Genomic DNA, 20851 nt, shown 5'->3' with positions numbered 1-20851 from the left:
CTTGTAGTACTGAAGAATCGTGTGAACAAAACAGGTGTCTGTCAAAATAATGTTTTGCTTTTTATTCAACACAAAAGAGCTGCCACATTTGTTTAACAAAACTCTTGTTTTTATTTTACTTGATGACCTCTCCTCTTTTGTTACACCTGTAATATGTGTATCTTTTAGGAGATGACTGGCTTTTCCATCATTGTCTCCTAGAAATGTCATCTATATTCCACCAAATTGCAACAGTAAATATGTTCTGAAGTAAACATAATGCGGTCCAGATTACAGTTTGATCAACATAATGAGGCAACGTTTTCTAATAAATGTATCTGCAATGTAAATCATAACATGAAATGCATCTAATTATGTCAGCTGTTATTTTGACAGTAATAAGTGAGTTTTCCCTGTTACAATTTTACAAAACAATTATTTAGAATAAAATCCATATGTCGTAATTACAAGATTTCTGTAGGATGCCGCTGCTTTTGCACAGCAAAGTAGCTGATGCTTTAGCAGCAAACCAAACCAGCATCACTACTTTAAAGCCTTAGAAGGGAGCTGTTGCAGCTGCATATTGAAATTGAAATTATCAGGTTTTTTTGTCAGTAAATATATCAGACTCACGCTTCCAAAGACTCACATAACAAAATCTAGAAGCCCTAATGTGTCCATAATTTCTCCATTAATGACCTAATGGGTGAATTAATGAGGCTATTGGGTAACGCTTTATTTGAAGGTGGGTTCATAAGCCTAACATGACACCGTCATAACCATGACATGACACCTGTCTGAACATTTATTAACATCTTTATGAAGGTTTATGACTGTTATTAAGTGTCATTCGGTCAGTTATGTCGCTTTTAATGCAAAGTTGACATTGTTTGAGATGTCTTTGTTATGACAACTTTACATTAACCAAGACAAAAATGTCACGTCAGTCTTATGAACCCACTTTCAAATAAACTGTTACCGGCTATTGGATCAGGTTTACGCACCAGTGGCAAGTAAGCATATACTTGCATTAACCTTACATTACACCACTGGCCATTACGAATGAGAGGTAATAGCCTCACTCTTGTGGATGTGTTCTCACATCCAGGTTGTCATCTATCTTATCCTAAACTCTGCCACTGATCTGCACCATGACAGATCACAGACCACATAAAAACTCTCCTTGTTTATATTGAACCTTAAAGCAGTGAGGTTGGACTGTTGTGCGTTTGAAATGTCTTCCTTTCTGTTGTCATTCCCCATTACCTTCATTTCTGTGACCTTCCACCCATGCCTGCCATGAACCATGTGTCATTTGCTGTGCTACTAACATGCTATGACTTCTTTTTACTTTGATCCTCTCTAACCTAGATTTCCTTTTTTTCCCTCAGTTCAGTTTTTAATAACCTTTCAGACTTGTATTTCTGTATTTCTGACCTTATTTTTCTATCTCTCTCCCTCTTTTCCCTCTTTCTCTCCTGCTTCCCTTTTCTCCGTGTCCTCTTCCTGTCTTCATGTGTGATCTTCTTGGGCACGTATGGACCATGACATTGCCATACACACAAATTTTTTCTGTTTTTAATTTTATTGTGTGTTTTTTTTTCTTGTCACACTTTACTGCTATGATTATCGCTCAAAAAACTCTGATGTGGATATTAAAATATTTATTTGTCATCTGTTGTTGGTCAATAACCTCAGCTACCCTTGGTTGCCGATGTGTGACGTACAGTCTCGCAGCTCTTCTGCTGTCCATGCTGACTGTGCTCTGGCTTTCATAAACTGATTTTGTTCAAGGAGAAAGAGGATAGTCTGAGCCTTTAAAATCTTTGGGCCCAGACTCCTTTGCTTTCTATGCCTTTTGACCCTTGTGCAGCCACACACAAGATTTAAAAAAAAGATGAAGAGTCAAGACATTGGTTTTATGACGTTATTACAGGGTGCTCAGTACTTGCATCATTCTCAATTTTTGGGGATTTAGATTCTGTTAATATTTTGTTTTCATCATCTGTTTTCATGTTGTATATGAATAGATTCAGAAAGGGAAAATTTTAGAAGGTTTTGTCAATGTTACAAGTTGGACTTGGGTGCTCTACAATGTACAATGTAGACAAAGTGTTGCCACTTTGTTTTAGCTACGATTAGTAACACATTCATAATGCCTTAATGTGATCTTAAGAGGGGTAGTACATAGAATAATTATCTTACACTGTCTGATTATGTGTCTACAATGTGCTAACCAGAAATGGCAATTGTAAAGAGACTTTTATTTTGGAATTTATTGCCTATTAAACGGACACATCATTCCACTAATATGTCACAAATGACATAAAAGCATGAACACTGCATGAAAGCTGACACGAGGCATGAGCCAGTATTCATGAATGTGCTATGCAGCTGCTTTGAAGCTCCCCAGTCAAGCATTATGAATGTGTTAACCAGGTGAAGAGTACAAATGCTGTGCCTAATTTCTGTTTTTTTGGATATAAGCTTGAAATGTCCTGCCATACAAAACGAGGAAAGATAACATTTGCAGAAACATTTAATATTGGTTGTGGTGAGAGTATTCATGTCCAAGACACTTTTATTACTTTTCAACATTATATTATGCTCATTTTCAAACACATTATTATGCAACAGCCATGTCATGAGAGGACAGAGGCTTGTGCAGAAAAACTAATCATGTTTTGTGAGAAAGTGTACATACTCTTTTCAAACTGACCTTCAAGAAAACAGCTGGTTTTTTTGACAGTTCATTTTTCTCTTTTTACCTGAAAGCAGAGAAATGTCTAAAAAACATAAATGCAACAGCTGGTAAACACTAAAAATTTCATTTTCAATAATGTGAAATTATTCTCTTCTCTGAGACATTTTTGTAAGTACATATCAGTGTATTTCCATGTAACCATTGTAGGGTTGAAATAAATTGTGTTTCTTTTTCTTTCATGAAAGTAATTGCTTCCTGAAGCTTTAGCATCTAAACATACTAAGATGTGTGACAGTGCTGACTTGTACTGACTGTTCAAGGCCTGGATTGTGAAGCTGATTTTAGGCCTTTTTTTTCTTCTGGAGCTTTAACAAAATGTCTGTATTCTGCATTTAATGTTGCATTACATCACACACGACTGTTAAACCCAGATCTTGAAAGATTAGAAGCCTGGCTATAGCCTAATTGAAGAAGAAGATACAGTATGCATTTTGAACAAAAACTGAACAAATGGTAAACAGTATATACTGTATAGAGGCTTTCCAATTATACATGACACATTTTTGTGAAACTAAAACTAGAAACTCTCTAATTTCACTTCGGCTTCTGTTACTTACTTTGTTTTGCATAGGGGGTTTCTTTTCTAAAAAAAAAAACATGGTTTTCTGTCCATAATTGACATTTAGAATCAGCTGGGGGGTAAAGAAATGTCAACACTTAAATTTAACATAAGATACAACAATGTTGTTTTTGTTAGCAACAAAAGCAACTACAGCTACTTTTGAGCTGTAGTTTTTGAATGTTAATAAAAACTTGCCCATAGATTGATAGGTGGAATTGTTACCAAATTTAGGTTACTTTTACGTTGTTACATTCATAGCAGTATGATCTCTATTTCAAGACATTCAAACATGTATCTTTATTTAACTATAATAGCTAGCCAACAATCCAGCAGCCTAATATAGCACAAAAAGAGATATTCATTTTACGACTGATTCTGTTGTTTTTCTTGCGATGACAGCCTTGATATTGACAAGCAGCAAATTCAGAAATTTAAAAAGCTCTTCTTGAACACTGGTAACCAAGAGCTACAGATCTCAAAGATGGCCATCAGAGTGTAGGTTACTCAAAGCCCTCAATACAGTTTACGTTTGTTCAAACATTTGTTCCACACTCTGCTCTACAACTCGTTAAAGTCCTGCAGAGCCGTGAGAGGATGCAATGCATAAATTAAGAGACTAGAATCACCTACAGCCATGATCAACAACAATTCAATGTGAGAGAATTAATAAAGCATTGATACATTTTCAGTAATCAGACAGATGTGAATGGTGGTTGTTTTCGCTGTCTTGGTAATGAAAACATTGGAGAGCCTACATTATGGTGACCAGTGATACACTTTTTCTTTTTCATTTACCAGAATTTTCAGCTGAATTTTGCCTAAAATTGTAAAGTACTCCAAATGATATGGTGCAGATGGGTTGGTGTTTACTGTGTTCATGAGAAGAGTCATACATGAAAAACCCACTCCTGTAGTATCTGTGTGACCTTTTCAAATTTTGCCATCTGATTTTTTTTTTTGTTGTTTTGTTGTACTTAGCATGGTGTTGAAATACAGAAAATATAAAATCATTTACTATTTTACAAAAAGAGAATATTTTTGTTGTCAGTTGCCTATCATGAGTTTTAAGCGCTTAAACACCAAATATACCATGTACTCGACTTCCCACTTGAACAACAGAAACTCACAAGGTTCCATTTGAAGCAGAGTTGGTCTGTAGCAAAGAGCACTTCAATTCCAAATAAGCAAATGTCAAAGGTTTTTCCATCTGATTTGTAACCTTTGAAGGGGGCTTTGGAGGGAACGCTAAGGTGAATGTAGCTCAAGAGTCTCTCTGCCTGTTACTTAGGATGTAGAAGCGCCATAAAACTTGCTTGCTTGCTCCGACCTTATATGTCTAAAGGTAGAATAACATTGATATGTGGCAAAGCCCTGTTTCCCCAAACAGGATTGAGAAGACAGATGAAGAATTATATTGGCCCAAGAGAAAAAAAAACTAGATATTTTTTAATCCTTTCGGTAGTTTCCTTTGGGCAGTTCGCATCTCTGAAAAATGGCCTTTCTTCCTTCCTGGGTTGGGATCTAAAATGAGACTCATATTCCTTCAGTTTATTATCCCTGGCACTGCTGTTTAATCTCAACTAAGTCCTGTCACAAGGATAATAAGGGCTTACGACACCCTTGAGGTGTTCTTTGTCACTTGTTGGTCCCTCCTGTTGTTCATCAGTGCCTACTGAGTAATGATAGTGCTGATCAGTGCTGAGTGATTTTCATTTTTGCTAATCAGGATCTTCATCTAAGTGTGTGCATCAGACTTACCTGCACTGCATATAAACAGAATATTTCTCTTCTCTGAAGCAAATGGTGCAGTCACCCACTGCACACAGACTACAGCAAGAGCTGCTGTTATTGTTCAGGAATTTCAGATTCACTCTCTTTGCATAGCCTAAAACATTTTCTCAGTGTGTTAGCTTGATGTGGTTAATGAGATGTTTATATAGATAGAAGTTAAAATCAAATCAGCAGATTTGTATAGGAAATGAAGCGACAAGTTGAATTTATTCCGCAATCTAGAAATGTTCCTCCACGGTTTTTCATGTCTTTTATCATCTTAATTGCCATTTTCCACAACTTAGCTTTTTTATTACAGATGTTACATGTTGTTGTTTTTTTGTAATCAGATGAAAGTTTCACATTCTAATTCTGACTGAAGAATTGTGTATAAAGCAAAAGCATAAAACAATTAGAAAACCTATAATAATCATCATGTTTAACAATACTGTCAACCTGTATTAAATTAGATATATTATATATATAAGTATATATAACTTATATATATATATAAGTATATATATATATATAAGTTAAAATTCTTTCTAATGCTTCCTCCCTTCATCCTCTACTTCATGAAAATGAGTCAGGAATTCATTTTTCAAGCCAATATACACATCAGTTTGCCTGTTGCCTCACTAGTAACGGAAATCATCATTTAAATGCTTGAACTCCCATCAAACCACACACATTTCTTCCTGCATGGAAGATGATCTTAATCAGTCAGAGAGGGAGTCAGTTGTCAGCATCACTCTGCTTCCTTGTGCCCAAAAAGTAAACAGAATCTGAGGTTCATGTTATTTTAATGGTGGTGCAGTGCCACACTGTGGCAGAGCTCTGATGGAGGATACAAACATGGGAATTATTGAAGAAACTTTATTGAGCCAAATAAGGCCAACGCAATACCCAAAGAAAGAAGATTAGCAGATGAAAATGTAGAACCAAAGAACAAAAGGAAAACAATAACATAATAGTCATATTATAAGCTGTGAAATAAACAGTTGGGGTTGATTGAAAGATTTTCAGCTAACTAGAATATGGATTATACATCATGCATACAACATATCTTATGAATCTGAAATTGTTATATCGTTATTAACCTCTTAAAAACTCCTTAAATTTTGAAAAAAGGTCATTTCCTACACTTTATGACAGTATCACAGATATAATCTGTATTTGCTTGCTCCAATTTATAAATTCTATGTAAATTGTACTGTAATTCTTTAAAATTCAAGCCATTGTGTTTTTCTTATCTGTAGATTTTTCTCATTCATCCAGTTCATACAACATCAAGTTGAAATGAAACTATTCTCTGGACTACACTAGTTGAAGATGTTTTCCCTACTTAAGAGGCTTCATCAGTGACTGGCTCGAATCCCAGGAATTTAAACCTCTCAGGGTTTCTCACACCATGAAGTCACACAAGAGTCTTTGAGAGTCCTTAAAGTCATATGGCAGTCATGTGAGAGTCATCAAAGATTGAGGGTGTGTCCCAATTCTATGACACATAATTATTCAAATTATTAACATACATAATTATTAGCAGAGTAGCAAGTATGTAGTGTTTTCAAATGGGAAAAGTGTACTCAGAGAAGTCAGTATGCATACTAAATACAAAATGCTTGATTTTTGAGTGTGCTGTTGATGTAAACTATTTTCCATAATGCAGTACAGAAAGGAAATGGAGAAGCTACTCACAGCTACACGTGATTAAAACAATTTGCTGGTGGGGATGAGACAGCTCAAGAGGGATCTTGAAAAAAACCACAAAAAAATGAACAGTTGAATTAATTTCTGTCAGTGCACATATTCCACCACAAAGTGCATTGACTTCTTGTATACTAACCTCAAATACATAATTATATGACTATTAGTATATAGTGCATAGTTTGTACAAGTATAGAATTGGGACCCAGCATTAGGGTAGTAGTTCAGAAGTACTAAAATTTTCAGTGTGATGACCCAGGTGATGCCTATGTTGGAGATATGAAGAGGCAGTAGATGGGTGGTGCTGCAGTCCTGTTGCAGTTACACCTTGGTCACACCATATCTGTCTTCTCTGTCTTGGATATGAACATATTAGTCCTCCAAACTGTGCTTCTTCTTCTGTAGATTGGTGAATGCTATGTTTGCTCCTCTACAATATGCTGTGCCACGCATTTGGGTTTTTTCAGTACAATCCTCAGTTCAGTGCATAGAGACAGTTATGTTGATGTTTCAGTATGTGGTCCCTCTGATGAAATAAACGTTGCCTCACTGTTTTGCCAGGATCAGTCCTGGTAACACAAAAAATGTCTTTAGCTCTACTTCTACAGTCTAAACAGTAGTTTCATTTAGATTTGACCATGTTATTTATGGCTGCATCAATCTATCACCTGTACATATTGTAGACGTGTTGGACATCATTTTATGGCCATTTCCCTTCAATTCAGCCTGAAATATTTGGTATCTTTAGACTGCTGGATTTGATAAGAATTAAAATACATTTCTGTGTGTTTAAAGATGCTTTACAACATGAGTTTGTAAAGAAAGAGCCAGCGTAGGGTCAGGCAGAGTTTGAGAGGTTAAATATAAAAGTCTGTTTGCATTCTTTTTAAATTATGCAGCCCAATCAGTAGCCACTATTTGAATGCATCTTTCAGTGATATAATGATATGTAAATTAACTGCCAATATAAAGGTTTTTCATCAATGTTGAAGTACACACATCTGGCAGATTGCCTATGCTGGACAGTGACCAGTTATTGATTTCTCAGGAATTTGTGGTTTTCAGTGAAATTGAGGCTTATCACATGCAGTCTGTTATCAGCAGTCTTCTGGGGAACTGGCTCAGTACTGTACCTGACAAGCCTGTAAAGAGAAATGTTTGTGTAGTCCATCCTGACAGGTATTTGTGGTTTCTCCCTCAGTCAGAGCACTCGGTAAGAAAACCCCCCACGGCACTGGATACATGCCACGATGCCATGATTTATTGTGCCTGTTAAAATGCAAATGAAGCAATGGGCAGAGGAAAAACAAGTGTTGTCTGCAACACTGTAGTCACCTATAAGTACACAGAGCTGTGGCATGCTCCTGCTATTTAAATCACAGCCATCAGACAAAATTAAGGATTGCAAACTACATTGCAGCCAAGGAGAGGAAGATTGACCCGTGGGCTGTGCTTTCACTTGAAAATGTATCATGCAAGTGAAATAAACACAAGCATAACCTGGTTGAGAGGAGTAAAAAATCATTTGAAAAGAAATGTTATCCATCATTGCAAAGCCTGTGCCACAGTGGCTGTCTGCTGGGTTTTTAAAAGTACAGGAGTGCAAATCATGTGCCGTTGAAGGCCAAACGTCTACAGGATCCTTAAAGACGTCTATTTTGAAGTGTAGTTTAAGACTGTGTCAACAAGACTGTCCCACTTCAAAGACCCAGAAAATTGTGGCCATCATTTGACCTAATTTGTGACAGTCACTTGTTTAATGGTGCATTCAGGGACGTGCTTGGCAACTCGTAAAGTCTGGAAATTTTACATGTCAATGGTAAATACGTCACATAAACTGGACCAAAGTAATTGCAGGATGTAAATAATGGAAGCCAGGGTTAAACTTAGCAGCCTCGACATGTTCACTACACAGGCTATTTAAAGCCTTAGCAAATATTATGAGAGAAGTCATGTGATGAAGTGAAATGTCAGCTCATACTGTAAACTGGGGTAATGGATCAGTCAGGTGTTAACAAGTGTGGTTTTATTTGATGGGAGAGGTTAGCTGGTTGCCCCAAATCACATTTGATTGGATAAATGTGTGTTTGTTCCCGAGTGCAATATGAATCTTACTCATATTTTACAGGCAGAGAAATGAGATCTATAGATGCTCAAAAATGTACATGTGACAGATACCAAGAGATAGCAGAATCATTAACACAGGTATTAGAACTTTAAAAAGGCATTTTTTATATTTCACTGGGTCTTTAAATATGATTATTCTATTGTCTTTATGTGATCAATCAACCGTGTAAAATGGCAGCTCTAGACACCCTTGCACATGAATTCAGACGAACTAACACTAAACCCTGATGTTTATGGTTAATGGTTTGGATCAAAGTCTGTTGTAGCTGCAGGAAATATATTGACGTACATAGTCTACACCTGTGATAACATTAAACAAAATGGGTGCAGAAATCCAAGGTACATCACTTATAGTTTTCCTTATAGTTTCATTCATTTTTACTAAGCTTATACAATATGCTGCAGGCTATGGGGAGGCCATTATACATATGGGTTCATACTTTAGGTCCAGTGGTACAGAACTGCAAAACTTATTTGCAGTGAGTCTATTTCCTGCTCCTTATTCCCATCTTCAGGGACGTGGGTATTATCAGTTTATATAAACTTACAGATGGTCCTTAAACTGCAAAGTGCTCATGTTCTCCTCAGACAGTTTGATGAGCCCTTGATCCTTTACAGACACTGGCACCCAGCAGCACAATGTGGGTAAGTTGAGAAAGATTCAACTTTATGCAAATGCTCTCTGACGCACAGGAGCAACAACCTGGTGACAAACAATCGCGCTCATTTTGATTTCCTCATGAAACGCAAATAATTTTCTACTCTGCTCAACTACTGTCTGTAAAAGTACTTCAAACATGATGATAGTTGTGGTCATTGGTTTACCAATTCTGTATGATATAACTTAAATGAGCTCCTGGGACTTGAATAAGAAACTACTTCATCACAGAAAAACTGTGATGAACTGACTGAAGTCACCAAAATATTGCATGCATTCTGTGTTTTTACCTTTAAAGAATCCTCAGTTGACGTTTTTTTCTGCTAAAATGCACTCACAGGTTGCATGCAAAGATGGGAATTGAAAAAACATTTATTAGTCCGGGTTTGTAGAAAGTCATCAAATGCCAAAAAGAATGATGAGAGCTGAGAAAGCCGTTCTTGAAATGCAAAGCCCCAAAGCCTGAGCTGCCTTGGACCTCCAAATCCTGTTTATTCCATCCTGTCTATAAACTGCATGTGCATTTGTTTATGTGAAATAATCTGTGGGAGAAAATAACCTGCATTTGCACTTTGCCCTCAAAATGGAATTATAAATGTGATGACTGCTTGCATATGTTGAGATAAACAGCTGCTCAGATAACCCTTTTTAACCTTTACCTTTAAGAAAGTTTTGGAGCACCTCAAGAAAAGATTGAATGGTAAAAATCATGTCAGCTGTTTGGTAACTCTCTTTGTTGGGTGTATATGAAAATAAAAAAAATTGTAATTACAATTTATGTTTATTCCAGTGGTCTGCCTCTGAAAACCTAGGGTAAGAACATGGTTGCTTGCAAGAATTTTTTGTTAATGTAAAGCATTTTTCCCAATAAGCGAGTTTGCACAGAATGTTAAAAACTGAAGGTGCCACTTACTAGTTTTTATCATTTTGGTATTTGATCAAAGGCCAAAGAAATCTTGAAAATTATGTATAATTTATGGATTACAATATATAGTATTTACATTGTATTCTGCTATGTTGATGTTGATCCTAATGATCTCCTGGCTTTTCATCGCGAGAACTACTAGATGGACTGCCATGAAATTTGTTACAGACATTCATATCCATATTTTTCATATTAGAAATGTTAATGGTCAAGTCATAAATGCCTCAAAACATGTCACAAGCCTATTATGAAAGTGCCATGTATGCCCTGTGACAAAAAAAGGGTTATCATTGAAGGGTTACTAAGTGTAATGAGATATTTGGTTTATAGTATATCACCCACCTCTTATTAAATAAACAGTATAGAGCACTAGATGTTTTGTAGATCCAGTTTGTCTTCACATACTGACATTTAGATGTGTGTTTTTTAATCTTTGGAAGTTCTATGATTGTGTGTGAAATTGAACACCTCAAGTGTGTCGGCCATGATGATTTTCAAGAGTAAATATTAAGTTGCTATAATGAAAGCAGAGATGAGGGGCTTTGGCATGATTTGTCTCCAAATTCCCTCTGAAAGGAATGACACACTTGAGGTCTTGACAACTGAAACCTGAAGCAGTGTATTAAAACCTTGACTGCATTCCTCATCATCTCTCTCCCTCTCTCTTTTTAACTTTCTTTCCATCCCCTCTCCTTCATGTTGAACCCTTTCCTCTCTCCTAACTCTTCTCCCCCCTGTCTTTCTTGCCTGTTGTGCTTGCGTATCCCCTCTCCCTGTCCTTGCCCTTCAGATGCCATGGACAGTGGCTCAGGCCTGGGCACCGGAGCCATCGTAGGCATCCTCATTGTTGTCTTTTTCCTGCTGTTGGTGGGCGTGGACGTCACCTGCTACTTCCTCAACAAGTGTGGACTCCTCATGTGCATTGTTGTTAACTTCTGTGGGAAGGCCGGGCCGGGTGCTAAGAGCAAGGACATTGAGGAGGGAAAGGCAGCATTCACGTAAGTGAAAGCAGCACTAATCAATATTTTTTATATAAACAAATAATCAAATGACTGTGTAATGTGAAAAGGTTCATTAGGTTTCATCAGGTGGACACATTTATCAGGTGGATTAAATTCTAATGTTGCTCTGTTTCTGTTGTGTGCAGCTGTATTTATGCTGTATGTTTGCTAGCATGTTCACCATAAACACTTTATAAAATAATGTCAAAGGTTGTGTTTACAGCTTGTTCTGCTGCTCCCAAAAATGTTTTTATATTGAATTAAATAAATGTAGCTTTGAATGAACAGATCAGTTTCATCTTAATGCATTCAGGATGTGCTTAGCCCCAGAAGTAGATAGAAATTGCTACCATAACTCTGTATATACTACTTAGAACGTAGAAATAGAAATGTCATAATAAGACAATGTGGTCTTCAAGAGCAGTTAGCGTTAGAGCTATTTCTTGACCAACAACAGACTGCACCGAGCATCCAGAAATCCTGTCCTGTCCTGACCTGTCGTAACTCTGAACAAAACTAAAAGCTGCCGATTCTTGGATACAGTATATTAGTGACTATGTTGTAAACTAACGATATACAGAATGTAAATATGTGTTGAAGTTGCTGGAAGCTGTATCCTTTTTGTTCACTTTTGACAGAGCTGCTGTTGGCTAGCAGTTTGTTGCTGTCTTTGTGCTAAGCTAGGCTGAATACGTCCTGGACCTATTGCTACTGCTCTTGTTTTTTCACTGTGAATTTGTTGCTAAAAAACATATTTCCCAAAATGTTGAACAAAAAAGAAATGTAAAGAGGGTTTATTTATCGTTGAGGAAAGAACTGTTGAAAACCTATGATATTTTAAGGAAAAAAGATTCCACAATTTCCTATGCCAATACAGTTTCCATCTGTTCGTTACTACTTGCTGTGATACAGAAACATTTATCTGAGGCTACAGTCCAGTAAACTGAATTTACTACATCTCAGCTACATGCTATTTCATTCAGTTCACCTAGACTACATCCTGCCTTTCCCAGATTATACATATACTTCCACCATGGAGACCTGGGAAAGGACAGACTACACAAATGCACAGGACCCAAAACTCCAGCACGCCATTCACACAACTGTACTTGAGAAGAACTGTATTTAACAGATTACCCTTGTAAACATCTAATCACGTCAAAATTCAATTATTGCATGTTAGACTTTAGTTGATCAAAAATTCTGTTAAATATCTTGAACTGTCTCTCATCGTACCAGCTATGAACTTCACAACACAGCACAACAAATAAATATTTCAACTAAACTGCTCACATGAAACAGATTTATTAAGAATGAATTACAATATGTACAGAGTTGATATTTGGCACCGACATGTCGCTCCCAGCAAGCAAACGCTTTAAAGCTCAGCACAATCAGAGAGCAGTGTGATGATAACAGACAAGCCCCCAGAGGAAACCTACAATCAAAGCCTGCAGGCTGATGCAGGTGGAGGATGATCAAATGTTGGAATGAGAGAGCGTGTTTGACAGCTTGAAGGACTATACCGGTGTTTTTGCATGATTTAGCCCTTTAACCACACATTTTGTTTTACATTCCTTTTGACCACCAGAATGTTACTTTAAATACACTTTCCTGTTAACGTGTGGGGTTGGGTGGACATTTGTTGCAGAGGTAGATTATGACACTGTGAATGTGGGGCACTTACTTCGAGTTGCCTGTCTGACCTAGCATTGTAGGCAAATGTTCTTCTGTGATCTGCCCATGTTTAACAGATTATTAGCAAATATAGTTAGTGTCTTAGCTTGCTAACAGTCTGTTGCCCTCTGACGACAGGAAAGATGAGTCTAAGGAACCCATTGTTGAGGTGAGAACGGAGGAAGAACACACCCCAAACCAAGAAGGAGGGGGTCCTACTGAGCCCAACGAGACCACACCTTTGACAGAACCTGAGTGAGTATGGAACAGGACCACTTCCCCAGTCTAGGGGGTGTCCCAGACTTAGGCCTATCTGCATAGTATCGATCAAGAGGTGAATCAAATCATTGGGTTATTCTCATTGAAAAATATTTTTATGCATCATCATTTTAGTCAGCCCCAAACTAGATTCAAATATTGAGACACAGTTATGCTGTAAGCTCAACTGTACACACCATAAGGTAGTACTGACACAATGTAATTTTGTCGATTTAATACCCCTTTTGCAAAGTATCTCTGTGACATGGTATCCCATGTCAACCCAGCCTTAACATGGGTTCAAACCATGCTGAACTGCTTATACTGTGCAGTCCAAGTCACAGATTTATATCAGGTCAACATTCAACAAGCCTTATGTCTGCAAGTGCAGGTCTGTATGCATGACCCCTAAACCAAAACAGTGTGCTAGGAGTCAAAAAGTCATAATTTTGTTATTATTATTATTATTATTATTATTATCTCATAACTCTGACATAGTTTTTTCTTACACAACTGAGTGAAAGAAATTAAGAACCAAACAACTTAATACTTTTAATTAATTTTTTAATTGTGTACTTTAAATTAGAATTGCCATTATACATTGTTATGGGTCTTTAACTTTATAGAACCTTATAGTAACCCTATAGTTTCTATAGATATCAGTTTTCATCTTTTTACGCCAAAGTTTAGGAGTGTCAAACCTAGTCCTAAGTGGGGCTGCCAAGCTACTTAATCCGTTCAGACCCATTCAACAAACCTTGCTTTTTCCTGGGTCTTTGCTTTATTGTGAAAAGCATTTTAGCATCCTAATCCTGAAACTCCTACATTTTTTCTATAGTTTATTGTTGTATTATTTTTTGTTTACCCCTCCACAAATATTTTGTTGCTAACATTCTGATTGTGTAGATTTTACTTTTTCACTGCAGCACAGTAGCACTCACTCTGCCTTGTTTATGCCCTGATCTGCACTCTCCCTCTACCCCTTTATTTCTCTCGTTGCCCTTTTTCTTTCTTTCCCTCACTTTTCTGGTGGCTCTATGCTTCCTCCCGTGTCAACTCCCCCACTCCTCCCTCTGCTCCCTTGTTTGTCCTGCTCCTCCCCACCAAACAGGCCTGCTGCTGCAGACACCACCTCCACGGTGGTAAACTTGCTCCCCTCCACTGCCACTAACTCAGTTGCTGAGAGCTTTAGCACGGCGCAGAGCAGTCCTGCTAGCGAGAGCACCACGCTAACCACCAGTGCCTCCAGCCCAACCAAAGCTGCCCCTGCCAAGTTCTCCCCCAAAAACAGCCCTGCTGCCCAGTCCAGTTCGCTTAAAGCTAACACCCAGCCTGATGTTGGGCCCCTGGTCGACCTGAGCGACACCCCTAAAGTTCCCCCCTCGTCCAACCCAACATCCCCTGTCTCAGAGCCAGTCAGCCCGCCCTCTGCTAATGCCGACGGGCCCCAGAGCCAACGTGACCCAGTCAAAGCCCCTGACAGCACCCAGAATAAGGACTTACAAGTAGACGGCCCGACCAAGGATGCGCACAATACCCTGTGCACAGACTCGACCACACCAGCCCAAAATGAGTATGAACGCTGCCATATTCCCATTCCTCAACTTGTCGCTTCTGCTCTGGTCGCATCCCAATAGTCCACAAGTGTGCCATTTTTAAAGGAAAAATCCATCCTAAAATGCAGACACAGTGGTTTTGGTGTCAGATCCCCACATGCACAATTTTGCACCTGTTAGGTATGTTGCCATCAACAGGCAACTTTTAGGTTTGATCCTACCACAAGTGTTATGATTTGTTACCATCCCTTCACTGTCTTTGAATCTTCGTTGAGTAAGTTAAAATTATTATCAAGCTTAATCATCTTCTGAAAATTTCACAAGCTTTTGATTGATTTTATCACAGTTCTTGGTCATAAGCAAGACAAAATTTAATTAACATAAGTAAGACGCAGTCAAACATTTTTGGAAAAGGTGAAGAACAAAATGTGCAGCCAAATGAACTGAATGGCCTTGCATTCATTTCACACAAAAACTGAAAAGCTTACCTGCACACAAAAACAGGGGGCTAAAAGCCTCAAACAATCGTGTAGCTGAGATCAGAAAGTCTTTTCATCTTAATTACATTGTGAAGGAGCTCAAGTGTACGAAAAAGTGAGGTTAAAAGTAACAGCAAAATGTATCAGTCTGTTAGACTTTAATCAGTGCCTCTATGAACCGCTGCCTTTCAGTGGATTTTGACAGTGTTGCCTGAACACCCCCTGAAAATATGGTTGGTTGTGGGCTTGGCACCAGTGGTCAATAAATATATACATGTATATCGTAGGAAAAGATCCGGAGGCAGAGATACAAATGTTTCCACTAACAACAGCCTCATTATCCCTGAATGAAATGCAGCCCGAAACCATGTTGTAGTTTGTAGAGGGAGCACAGCTGTAAATGTAAACATGCTCCATTTTTTAAAAGCTGTATGACTAGCCAGTGATAGTGTATTTTTACATACACTCGTCTTTTATTAAAAACATTTAAGTATTTTCTGGGGGTAAAAATGTAATTCTGGGAAATAAAAAATGTAGATAGAACCAAATAAGGCTGGTTAAGCAAAACCGGGCACACCAAACAAAGTTATTTGCAACACTTGATCGCAGAATGCCTCTTTAAATGTTCTGAACATCTCATGTTGATGATTATTGCAATGGTGGAATTTTCCTTTAAGAAAAGCAGATGTTGGCCATGCAGGTAAATGGCACAGGAATACAAACCATTGGGATGCCACCAGTGCATGCCTGTCTTCATTCAACCACCACCTCCACCCTCCACCTGTTTGTTTGCTCATTTAATGGAATCAACCTTTCTTCCACCATAAAGCTTCTTTTATATTTCACCCAAATTATCATTAACCAGTTGCTGAATCATTATAGGAAACACACAGTATAGCTGAATGATGCATGTTTTTTTTAGAATACACCTTGTTCACACTCCCAGTACTCATATTAGCACTGTTCTAGCATACATAAATATACGCAATGATTGTAATATGGAGAACTTTTAAAATGTATCCAGTTAATTAACACCTGGCTCTTATTTTCATAGTTGTGGCCATCATTCCTTTTCAGTAAGATTGTACTCACCAAGTTAATTGCTAAGATTAGTAGAAAAAAAAAGGAAGTAAAATGGGGCAAGAAACATAAGCAGTTAGATGATCAACCGATCAACGTGCACATATTTCGTTAGTCAAAAGTTAATTCTAACAAAAAAAATTCCTGAAGAATCAACACGCACAATTTTTCATCACACAAAAGTACATCTTAGGAGGGCAAGACTCAATAGAAACACAAGGATTTAACTACGTACGTGCCGTGTAAATATTTCGCACAAAGATTCAGACTTGGTGTGGAAATACCTTTACCTCCCATCAGACTTGTTGTAGTGATGCCGCGGTGTTTCCAGATTACTTTGAGTACAATGATTTCATAACCGATAGAAATGATGGTCAAAACGATTAAAATAAGACTTAAGTTCTTCAAATATGCCTAATCCATGTAGTGTAAGCAATTTTGCATTATGCACTTGCAGTTTGTTTTGACTGCTAACTTAAAACAGGCATGAGTCTATTATCTGCCATGTTACAGTAAGTAAATGCTACAGAATATAGCTGACTGTAGTTAATATATTAACAGCAACCATATGGCTGCAAAAGATACAGCTAAAATAACTTGGTTTGCCTTAGCTGGAGCCTGTGAGGGAAAATATACTTTAAATCATGCTGCACACCAAAAATGAGAAATTCTTGTTCACTGTATGACAGAGTAGAGTGATATCTTTTTTTTTTGTGGAGTACTCAGAAGAATACAGTCCCTCTCAGTTGTGCAGGGATGAATGAGCTTGTTCAAGTAAATTAAATACTTGTCACAAAGTGACCTCTAGCAGTACCACTTTATTGTTCTGTGTCCTCTTCATTTTGATAAAGGACAATAGCTATTGAAGGCCAATTAAAATGCCAGTCTCAGAAAGATACCTCTGTGATTGATTCCTGTAGAAATCCCTTATTTCAGTGGTGCTATGAAGGGTTAATATTTTGGAGTTTTACCCCTAGGAGTTTGCAGATGTTCCTGATTCCTGACACCCTGGGAGGATGATGAGAAAGCTATGGCAGAAGATGAATTACAAAGGCTTACTGACAATCAGTCCTCTTTCGCTCCTTCCTTCATCTCATACTTTGCTCACTCAGATGGCCAGAAGAAGATGTCAGTGATGAAGTATGGGGAGTTGAGAGCTAGTTGGAAGCAGGGCTCTTGTCAGATCAACATCACCTTGATATAACCAAACATGTCACTGGAGGGATTTTTCTTCATAACTCTTTGACAGGACTGAAGCACAGCTCTCCCACTGATCTATGTGGTGATCCTTCTTCGGCATCCCAACACTGAAATATCTTGTCAGGCTTCTTGTGGGTTTATTGGATTTCTGAGTGACGTATTCTTCCTCAGGACCCATTTTTATCTCTTGAGTAGAAAGGTCTTTACAAACCATTTCTACAGACTATAGACCACTACATATAACATTCAGAAATGTCTTTCTTGATGTTGCTACACACCACATTTAAAACTATATTTCCAAAAGCAGGTTTTAATCAGTTAGTGTATCTTTGGATTACCCTTGATTATGTGAGAGCAGTTTTTGTTTCAAGAGAACAATAGCTTGGGTAGTGCTTAAAGTATATTAGTTAGAAGTATAATTAACTTCCATGAAAGCGATGTAGTGCCCATTGACTTGAGAGTGACATAGTCAACGATAGTGCTGCATGAAAGAGTTTTACAGTTTAAAGGTTAGAGAGTGCAGCAAGTTGGTTATAGAAAAGAGAACATTTAAAGCAACATTCTTGGCAACCTGTGACAAATCACAATGAAGTCAGCCCATGTTAGCAGATAAGACTGTGTAAAGTACCATCCAACTTGTAGAATTATTTTAACTGATTATGTCTAAGAAATATCAAGTGTAGCTTGATGCTGACAAAAGTATGAATTTAGCATAGTGGTTGCATAGACATGCTTTGGCTGAAATGTTATCAAGTTGACTAAACACTAACTGGATTTGAGGGGGCTTGTACTGTCAGGATTATTGCCTGCATTGCACAACCTTACAGATAGTGAAGGTGAACACAGATAAGTTTGGCACTGAATTTGAGGAAGCTGCAACATATTCTAATAGCAGTTAACTTCAGGTTGTTCATAATATATTAGAACTTTTTGCACTGTGGTCAGTTAACAGAATAAAGTTGTTGCTTGCTTTTTTAGGATTAAAGGCAGGTGTTTTGGTTATGATAAAATACTTTGCATAATCTTAGTTAGTGGGTTTGGCCATGACCTACTTACTTTAATGCATAAATCTGGCCTGGATGAGCCCACATGTTCCAGTATTTTTCACACTTTTTATACAAAAAACATGACAGAAATCTGCCTGATCACACCTACAAATTTGTGGATATTTGTGGTCTCCTGAGGATGAATCCTAATGTTTTTAGTGACCCCCTGAGCTTTTCAGGCCAAAATTTACATCCGTAGACAAATGTAAATTGGCATTGACTTTACTGGGTGTATTCATATTCCCCAGAGGATGAACCCTTGCCATTTTGGACACTCTATGACCTTCCCTCTAGCACCACTGTCAGGCAAAAGCATCAACTTTGCATACAAGGTATTTCACAGGCAAATTGTCATGACATTTGCTGACAACATTCATGCTGCCAGGGGGATAAATCTGTGTGTTTTCAAAGACCCCTTGTTCTTCCTTTTAGCATAACCTTCAGGGCAGACATTTATATGAAGGCTGTTTCAGTTTTAAGTCTGTAAGGGTTGGATGTATTTATGGATCCTGTATATGGGGCAGTCTCTGGCCTAACTTTGTTAGGCCCACAGAGAGTATATGTGTCAGCCGGAAAAAGAAGTGTATTGATTGAAATTGCTATTTGAGAGCTGACATAGAGGACAGAAGAGATTATTGTATGTGACATAACAGTGAAGCATCACATTTTCAAGATGGAAGCCACAGCAGCACATTACTAGAAATTTATTCCAACAAGAGTACATAGGCTAACACCAGAAAATGTTCGACTTAAGTGAAGTATGGCTTTAAAGTCTCTTTCCATTGTGTCTTGGCTCAGTCCAGACAGTGTGTAATCCGCTTGTATTGTAGTTTGTGTTGTAGGTTATGCCTCAGTCTTTCATTCCTTCATGCATTGTGCCTACTGTACTGGCCCTGTCTCATTCCACATCAGCATTCATTGTTCCTTAAAAATAGCTGTGACATCCATGTACTCTTTTTTGATGTCTGGCTAGGATAGTGAGCTTGATCCCATTATGTGTGAAATACATTCAGTTCCAGGAGGGAAAACAAATTCCCTCAAAGCATCTTGCATGTGCCCCCCCCCCAACACACATTTTTTTCCCTTCTTTATTTGAAAAATGACACAAAAGGCAGCTCAGAGCAGACAGTTTAGCTGTGAGAGAGAGACTTAGTGATCCGCTGTTAACAGAATCTCCTCTTCTTTTGTCTCTTTCTGGTTCTCTCTCGCTCCTGTGTTTGTCCCCCATAGCGGTAAGACTGTGAAGGATGGTAATACTAAAGGCGAGACGGAGGTGAAGAACGCCACAGCCGAGGTGAAGACAGTTCCCAACGAGGCTCCTCAGACGAACGGCAACGAAAGTAAAGCGTAATCTCCTCGCCCAAGAGCAGTGGGAACGAGAGGGTGGTTGGGGTAGGGAGGGTGGTTGGGTGTGGGTTTTTAAGGTTAAAGGGGGTCACAGTCACTGAAACCTCAAACCAATGTCACACACCACCCCATCGCATCAGAAAAAAACACAAAAGCAACAGAAAAGCTAAAAAAAAAAAAAAAGAAATCATGGGTCTCTTTCTAAAGTGTCTTCTGACCAGGAAAATGTAAAGACCTCATGCACATGCCTTAGTTCCTTTTAAGTCAGTTTCTATTTGTTTATTTGTCACAGAAAAAAGCTAAATTCATACTTCTAGTTCACCCTCTCTCGTATGTAATATTAAATTGATCAACTGTTAAATACGGAACAGAATTTAAACTATTTTTCTCTAGATAACCCTGGTTGGACTGTAGCTTTACTTCACAGATTATTGCCCTCATGATGTACACACATGTAAGACTGGTACATTACCAATACTACTATTGTTTATGCAGTATGGTCACCATCGTGGTAATGGATTATGGGTCTTTTTTTCCTTTGTCAATATTTTGTTGTGTTTAAATAATGTGCAGACGTTACTGCCTATTTAGCTTTTTTAATGTGTTATTTCCAGGGCTAGCGATTAGAACATTAGCATGCCTGTTTTTGCAAAGTTACTGTATTTCTGTACATGTTGCTGTCATTTGGTTTGGATGTTTTTTTTTTCTTGAATCT

The 20851-nt window shown here is 38.0% G+C and overlaps 1 protein-coding gene across 17 annotated transcripts in view; it reads left to right on the top strand.

Moving 5' to 3' along the window:
- Positions 1-20203, top strand: part of ncam1a (neural cell adhesion molecule 1a) — a 246876-nt gene extending 226673 nt beyond the window's left edge. For 7 of the 17 annotated variants that reach the window (XM_044221768.1, XM_044221767.1, XM_044221766.1 and 4 more), the window contains 4 exons: positions 11283-11490; positions 13309-13425; positions 14540-15001; positions 20020-20203. In XM_044221768.1, coding sequence (XP_044077703.1) covers positions 11283-11490; positions 13309-13425; positions 14540-15001; positions 20020-20140 — 908 coding nt within the window. In that variant the 3' untranslated portion in view covers positions 20141-20203. Of the gene's footprint in view, positions 1-1677; positions 3998-11282; positions 11491-13308; positions 13426-14539; positions 15002-20019 lie in introns of those variants that run through there. The other 10 variants (XM_044221779.1, XM_044221780.1, XM_044221783.1 and 7 more) reach the window with 4 other exon arrangements.
- The last annotated feature ends 648 nt before the right edge of the window (positions 20204-20851 follow it).

This window comes from Siniperca chuatsi, linkage group LG14, assembly GCF_020085105.1.
Source record: "Siniperca chuatsi isolate FFG_IHB_CAS linkage group LG14, ASM2008510v1, whole genome shotgun sequence".
In the NCBI taxonomy this organism is placed as follows: domain Eukaryota; kingdom Metazoa; phylum Chordata; class Actinopteri; order Centrarchiformes; family Sinipercidae; genus Siniperca; species Siniperca chuatsi.
The sequence above is the reverse complement of the archived record's forward strand: the minus strand, read 5'-3'. Positions and strand labels throughout refer to the sequence as shown.